Raw genomic sequence first — 7,220 nt, 5'->3', positions numbered from 1 at the left:
GAGGTGGGGGTCTTCGATCCGGAGGCGATGGCGATCAAAGAGCAAATGCGTTGGTCAGGGTCACTCCAGCGCATGACCTAGTCCGGCGTCAAGGCTGGCTCCACCGCACCAATGGCTGGCACCAAAGCCACCGTAACCGCCATTGGGGAGGCAGAGGCTGATGCGACTACCAGCGAGTTTTGATACATTGCGATGGCCGTATCAAAGGCACGAGCACATGGGATGAGTGAGAGAGATTGGTTCGTGCACAAAGCGAGAGGCAGATGAGGTGACTGGTGCGATCGAGAGACGGAAAGAGGCCATCAATCGAGGATTGAGGAAGGTAGTAGTTCCCTAGTAGTGGGGTGTGGATAGGGCGGTGATTTTTTTTTATTAGATGCTAAGTGGGTGAAGAAGGAGGCCTGTTGTTTTTTATTTTTAGTTTTGTGGGAGTTTCTTTCAAATTTTTTTGTTTTTTATTAGGTGGGGACTTGAAAAAAAGGAGGTGGGAGGGGTGACGCACAAAATAACTTATGCTTTATATAGTAAAAATTATAAATGGATCTAAAAAGCCTTCTTCTTTCTTTATTTTTTTGAGTGAAGCTATCATGCTAGATAGGACGGACGATCATTAACATAGGCCTTGAATCAGCCTCGATGCTACTCCCTCTGTTCATAAATATTTATCATTTTTTATTTTTCATAATTTTCAATGTACAAATTTAACTATTGTTTTTATTAAAATATAATTATAATATCTAATAAAATATAATATTATAAAAATATTTTTTGAGATAAATTTACATATATAATTTTTATATTTTCAAATTAAATATTTAAAAACTATTATTGACATTAAAGTTTAGAAGTTTAACATGATCATGATTACAATGACAAATATTTATGACAGAGGAAAATTGCATAAGTCCACAAACATCTCCGTCTGGGCACAAATGTGACCCCACCACGTTACGTTTCCCCGCGCAAAATCTCGAGCAGCAATAAATACCAGCCTAACACCAAAGCTCTCATCCCGAGATAAACAAGAACCCTCAAAAAACAACGGAGAGGGGGCGGGGGAAGTTGGAGAGAGCAGAGCACTGCTCTGTTTCTGTTCGTCAGCGGTAGAGGAGGCAGGCAGGAGGGAGACGAGAGCGGCGAGCTACGGAGAGAGATGGCGCCGCACGTGCGGGCGCTGCTCCTGTTCCCGCTCGTCGTCCTCCTCGCCTCGGTCTCGCCGCCCGGGGCCGACGCATGGGGCAAGGAGGGACACATCATGGTCTGCAAGATCGCCGAGGTCGCCATCTCGACTTCACGCTTAGATCGAACTGCAGGGAGCAGGGCAAGTGGTTCTGAGTTCTGATTCCTTGCGTGCAGAAGTACCTGTCGGAGAAGGCGGCAGCGGCGGTGCAGGCCCTGCTGCCGGAGTCGGCGGGCGGGGAGCTGTCGGCGGTGTGCCCGTGGGCGGACCAGGTGCGGTGGCACTACCACTGGTCCAGCCCGCTCCACTACGCCAACACCCCCGAAGTCTGCAACTTCAAGTCCTCCCGTACGTCACACTAATCTCCCCCTTCCATCGCCTCTCTTCTCTTCCCCGATTCTTGATTAGCGTAATTGAGCGACGTCTTGCTTAAACTGATCTGGGTTTAACGCGCGCCATTAATAAATGTTGCAAGCCAATTCACAAGCCAAAGCGAGCGTTCTTGAAAATGTTTTGATACATAGGCAATATTATTGCGATTTACCTGAAGTCCATATAGATATACCACAAAAGAAAAAAGAAAATAGTAAGACTAGTATTTTAGCTGCACAAATGGTGTCCAACCAAAGAGGAAAATTCATTGTAGATGTACTATATTTTTTTAACGAAATTTTGCAATTCTGTGTAAATTTGTATCTTTTTTATAACATATGTAATTTAGCATCTGAATGAGCAAAAAATAAGTATCTAGTATAATGGAGCCGAAAGGTGTCAAATTGTAGTCCCGTAGAACAATTTGCCAAATATATATGGTAGCAAAGTTGATAGGGTGTTCAGCAACCTTTTTTCCATAATGGGGATAGCCCGAATTTCATTACCAAAGCAACGAAATTACTCCCTCCATCCATAAATGTAGGATGTATCTTTAGGGGTGAAGACAAGGGGGCACCAGGGCCTCCCCAAACCAATAAGAGAGCCCCTAATCACATGCATAAGCAAGTATTTAATTAAGCATGCACGTGCATTTCTAAGCCTAATAAGGATATTAGCCCAATTAAGTAAGGTTTTTGTCCATCGTCACCAGTTTGCACTTGTTTCACACCGCATGTTCGACTTCCTTTGTTTCTTCGTGTCGTCACCGCCCACAGTTCGCCCATGCGTGTGCTCTGCTTGCTACTGGCCATTGTTATAGTACTAGGGATGCAAAGCCACGAACTCTAGAAATGTATGCCTCGAAGCTCCTTTCAAACCATCCTAATCTCCAATTGTTATATGGAACTTAACTTAGGATTAGATTAGTTAGGTTCGGGTAGGGTTAATTATAATTAGTAGACAAGGCAATTGACTTTCTTTTATATCACAAAATATATGTTGTTATAATTATTATCTATGCTCCAGTTAAATCATTATGTGTGCATATATGGCATCATGTCATACTGATATCAAATGATTGTTACAACATTTGTGACTTGGCCCCCTATCATCTAATCCGGGCTCCGTCCTTAGGTATCTTGTTTTGAAAAAGTCATTAAAAGGTAAATTTTGATCGTTAATTTCTATTACAATATGTTGTTAATACAAGTATTTAATTTGACTAATTATCGGTTAAAACTTATAAAGTTTGACTTTTTTTAAAACAATATATGCCCTACATTTGTGGACGGCGTGAGTACAGTGTTAACGAAACACCTATTCCTAGGGAAGCATCAAAAGAAAAACTAGACCAACTAAAAGTACTGTTACAGCAAAAGGAATTAACAGCTACCCACGTGAGCTAACCGTCAATACCCGCAGAAACCGACATCAGACCATACAAATTAGATCATCCAGAAAATGCTTTAGGGTCCATTTGGAACACAGAAATTTCACACGAAACAATTCAATGCCCGCAGAAACCGAGAAAAAAATTGCGCGTTCAAAATAGGCCACTGCAGTTCTATCATAGCAAATTTCCACTTCACATCTAGGTTGCTTATCTCGCGAGCTAACCTGGCATTTATGGATGAATTTGAGTTAAAATTGGGGGTTGCATGATGGAGATGCTGCGCATATCCATTCCGGATTGTGTAGGACTAATTTGCTCATGCATGCTGAGGCATCGTCAAATGATCATGACCAACCAAAAATTGTTCTTCTTGGAGAGGACAAGGGGTTGAGTAGAGATGCAGATCTCTCAGCTGCTTGCTTCACGCATCACCACAGGCTTGGCCTAATTGCTGTGCACATGCATGTTCTTTTCAACCAACCGCTTTCATCATAGAAAACACTACTTGCTAGCACCTTAATTGCGTTTGATTCTTCCTCTCTTTTGAAGGAAATTCTTCCTCTTTTTTATTAGTGTACAGCCAATTATATGCATAAACCGGTCGATGATAAATAAAGAAAAAAAAGGAGATGAACTAGTAATTGCTCGTGGGCAAGTGAGACGGGTATGTCGTTTGTCCCGGCTCAGAACAAGATGTTGTACTCCGTTATCTTTGGTCCACGTTCTAACGGGACCAGGAATGTGATCACCTTCGAGCACGTCCCCGGCAACAACATGTGCCCGCCTAATATCTGGTTAGAGTTGGATATGTTACATGTGATGTGCAATGACCTGGAAGATCCGATTGGCAATGAAGAAAGAGCATACCTCACGCACTCTCTGAATCACTTTCTTTAGCAAATAATTCAGTTACTTGAGGTAATCTTCGTGTGGCAAGTCAAAGAGACGTATCCTCCTTTCAAACCTGCCAAACAGTGACGGACCGACAAGGATATTGAAAAGAGCCAGGCACAAGTATTCTGATTACTGAAGGTGTGCAGAAGCATCAAGCATGAACTCGTGCAGTTAAATGTATCTTTCAGGGGATTGCCACAATTCTCGTGGCCAGCAAGGGATGTGCGTCGTCGGAGCTATCAACAACTACACGGACCAGCTCTATAGCTACGGCCTCTCAAAGAGCTCGTGTAAGCGTTCGTGCCGGGCAGTGCATTGCAGCGCAGTGTGTCAAAACTCTGTTTTAGCAGGCAGAACTAATCCTAGACATTCATGTGCACGCACAATCAGATAACCTGACGGAGAGCCTGATGTTCCTGTCGCACTTCGTCGGCGACGTGCACCAGCCGCTGCACGTCGGCTACGCGGACGACGAAGGGGGGAACACCATCATGGTGCACTGGTACCGGAGGAAAGCAAACCTCCACCACGTCTGTAACTGTTTTCACCCCTCGCAAACAGCCTTTAATTAATTATCTAGAATCAGGTATACTCACTCGTGTTCGGTGTTTTCAGTCTGAGTCAAAAACCTTGTGTTTTGCTAGGTGTGGGATGTCAGCATCATAGATACGGCAATCAAGGACTTCTACAACAAAAGCATGGATACCATGGTAGAGGCTCTCGAGATGAACCTCACAGTGAGTATGCTGGCACACTATTATGTCCAATGTCTTGATTTCCATCCAGTTCAAGGACAAGGATGATTTCTAGCTTCTGACGCTATAAATTGTAGGATGGATGGTCTGACGACATTACTCACTGGGCAAATTGCGAGAACAAATGGGCTACCTGTGCAAACGAGTAGGAATCGTGTTCAATTCAGACACTTCCATTTTGTTCAGACATGGAATTGACATTATATGACCTTCTGATCATATGCCATGCAGCTATGCAATTGAGAGCATACATTTGTCCTGCAACTATGCCTACAAAGATGTAGAGCAAGGCATTACTCTAGAAGGTAAGCATATATATATATCACTGTGATATGATGAAACTAGAATACCACCTCGTATTCCTCTTTTGGGTAATAATATTTGGCAATTATGCATTCTGGGATGCAGATGATTACTTCTTCTCTCGATACCCGGTTGTGGAGAAGAGGCTAGCACAGGCTGGCATCAGATTGGCACTGATACTCAACCGGATATTTGACAGGGATAACGCAGATGCAATACCATTACAAGTACAGTAAAAATGGTAATAAAAAAAATAAAGGGGGAACTATTATTTGTTGATGCTACCACGGGGATTGATCCATTGCTACTTCAATAAATTTGCATGACTTGTAAAAAGGACGTATAACATCCAGAGAAGTGATTTGTTTCTCTTTTCTTGTAATTATAAACCTCTTTGTATCAATATTTTCATTATACAGTCAGGCATCGCCCTACTGTTGTTCCTCGAAAAATTAATTGCAGTTCAATGCAATTATTTTCCACTCATTTCCCTCGCTAACTCATGTCTGTTTTTTTCCTTCTTTTTTGCTTTTCTAAGATCACGTGACTTTACTATATGTTTCGTCAGTATCTATACAGAAAGTATAGCATGATTATCATAAACTAAACTAGGAAATCCCTGATGATAAGTAAATTCAGTTGCTGAGGTAGTTGCGTAACTATATATATAAAAAATGCCCACACGAAAAGAATCGGTGCATCGAATCAATTTTATTCGTATCCAAATCACATAATATCCACCACCTAAACAATGGAATCTCTACATACAACCAATCAATCATCAGTGTGAGCGGCCAACCGCACCAGCCAGTACCTTAGTCACCACATGAGTCAGGATCCCAATCGGGCAGAAGAGCAGGCACAGCGTGACCGAGTGCCTGGTTTCGATGTTATTTTTGATGCCGTCATGATACACCTGCCTGTATTACGAGCCAAAACACAAACATAAACAAGTTTTCTTGCATTCAAAAGTGTATGCAGTGACAATAGATGCGGTGGTGCCTGACCTTGCCGCGAAGAGGTCGACGGCGAGGAGGTGGATCCAAGCAGAGGCGACGGTCATCTCGCTCGCGAACATCCTGACGATGCCTGGCAACTGCGTATGGTACAAGAGGAAAGCGTCTCATTTCTCCAAGCAGCAGCAGCAGAACATTCAGATGATGCCTAATTCTTTCGGTGATGCTGTGCAACAGACGCTGTACCTCAGGGAGCCAGTACTTGCTGGCGAACATGGCGCGCATGGTGTCGGGAGTCCAGGACAGGTAGAGCAGGTAAGCGTAGAGGAGACCGAGGGCAACATAGGGGGCACTGCTCTCCACGGTCCGTTTGGTCTGCACAAGAACAAGAACATGAGGTGCCTCTGCGATTGCCATGTCGTGTGTTGGGACTCGGGAGAAACTACAAAAGCTTACGAGGTTGGCGTTGGGGGCGACCACCATGAGGGTGTAGAAGGGGAGGACGGCGACGGTGCCCCACGTGAAGGCGGAGCTGGCAATCTGAGACGCAGTCATCCCTGTTCTTGAGAAATTCAACGAAGATTAAGCAAATCCCTCACCCAGATAAACCTGTAAACTATTGTTGGCGGGAGCAAGAAGGCTTACATGCGCAAGGTCGGAACAGCAGCGACCTGCCCGTGCCCCGGACGCCGGGACGAGAGGCCACCTTGGCGAGATCCGGCCGCAAGGGGCGCGGCCACGAGAACGAGGTTGCCGGGCGGAACTGGGCGCCGGGCGCGCGTAGCACACGCGCCTCCGGCCGCTGCCGCAGCGCGAGCGCCAGCGGCAGGCCAACCTGCAGCCGCAGGGCAGAGGCAGAGCAAATCAACCAACTGCGCGGCGCAGCGAAGGAATTCCAACACTATATGCTGCAAATGGAGCATTATCGCCTCGCCACCTACCCGCGTGGCGGAGGAGAGCGCGCGGGCGGCCGGGGACGCGGAGGGCTCCATGTCACGGGAGAAGGCGACTCGGAGGAAGAGAGGTGGGAAGGGTGAGCTGCCATTCGCGTCGAGCGCAAGGGGAGTCCCCTTTGTACTGCTGCTAGCACCACTGCAACAGTGGTGAGCACACTCAGGCCGGCCCGGCCTTAGCAGTAGCTTAGCAGCTAGTGCTGGAGCAGTAGGCCACTCACTCGCGCGCGCGCACTCTGCCACTCTGCCTTGCCAAGCTGGGCGGGTCGGGTCGGCGGGGGGCCCCGCCGGATTGGTCGGCCGTGGCAGCGGCGCTCGACGCGTGGGGGGGCGCCACCGTCCGCACCAACCAAGCATCGTGCTGGTGCTGACTCCGTTGCATCACGAGTCAAGCAAAGCAGCGGCCATGTGTCA

The 7,220-nt window shown here is 46.2% G+C and overlaps 2 protein-coding genes across 3 annotated transcripts; one reads left to right on the top strand and one right to left on the bottom strand.

Annotated features, from left to right (window-relative positions):
* The first annotated feature begins 994 nt into the window (after positions 1-994).
* On the top strand, positions 995-5,383 carry LOC133895763 (endonuclease 2-like). The gene is made up of 8 exons (XM_062336267.1): positions 995-1,276; positions 1,357-1,528; positions 4,028-4,129; positions 4,230-4,369; positions 4,484-4,576; positions 4,672-4,739; positions 4,826-4,899; positions 5,003-5,383. The coding sequence occupies exons 1-8, from the start codon at positions 1,154-1,156 to the stop codon at positions 5,131-5,133; spliced, it is 903 nt and encodes a 300-aa protein (XP_062192251.1). The 5' UTR covers positions 995-1,153; the 3' UTR covers positions 5,134-5,383.
* On the bottom strand, positions 3,521-7,220 carry LOC133895746 (protein MAO HUZI 4, chloroplastic-like). Of its 2 annotated transcripts, XM_062336258.1 has the most exons (7): positions 6,795-7,220; positions 6,499-6,688; positions 6,310-6,410; positions 6,100-6,228; positions 5,905-5,993; positions 5,712-5,817; positions 3,521-3,909 (listed from the first exon to the last, which is right to left on the bottom strand). In XM_062336258.1, the coding sequence occupies exons 1-7, from the start codon at positions 7,161-7,163 to the stop codon at positions 3,904-3,906; spliced, it is 990 nt and encodes a 329-aa protein (XP_062192242.1). In that variant the 5' UTR covers positions 7,164-7,220; the 3' UTR covers positions 3,521-3,903. The 2 variants fall into 2 exon arrangements, with proteins under 2 accessions (XP_062192242.1, XP_062192235.1); XM_062336251.1 differs by lacking the exon at positions 3,521-3,909 and having other exon boundaries at positions 5,588-5,817; positions 6,795-7,210.

This window comes from Phragmites australis, chromosome 2 (assembly GCF_958298935.1).
Source record: "Phragmites australis chromosome 2, lpPhrAust1.1, whole genome shotgun sequence".
In the NCBI taxonomy this organism is placed as follows: Eukaryota; Viridiplantae; Streptophyta; class Magnoliopsida; order Poales; family Poaceae; genus Phragmites; species Phragmites australis.
This window is presented reverse-complemented; position numbering and strand designations above follow the sequence as displayed.

Coding starts and splice junctions, on each gene's coding strand:
- LOC133895763 (XM_062336267.1), top strand. CDS start 1,154: ATGGCGCCGCACGTGCGGGCGCTGCTCCTGTTCCCGCTCGTCGTCCTC. Junction 1,529..4,027: donor CTGCAACTTCAAGTCCTCCC/GTACGTCACACT, acceptor TGTATCTTTCAG/GGGATTGCCACAATTCTCGT. Junction 4,370..4,483: donor GGAAAGCAAACCTCCACCAC/GTCTGTAACTGT, acceptor GTGTTTTGCTAG/GTGTGGGATGTCAGCATCAT.
- LOC133895746 (XM_062336251.1), bottom strand. CDS start 7,163: ATGCTTGGTTGGTGCGGACGGTGGCGCCCCCCCACGCGTCGAGCGCCG. Junction 6,689..6,794: donor CGCTCTCCTCCGCCACGCGG/GTAGGTGGCGAG, acceptor CTGCGGCTGCAG/GTTGGCCTGCCGCTGGCGCT. Junction 6,411..6,498: donor GCTGTTCCGACCTTGCGCAT/GTAAGCCTTCTT, acceptor TCTCAAGAACAG/GGATGACTGCGTCTCAGATT.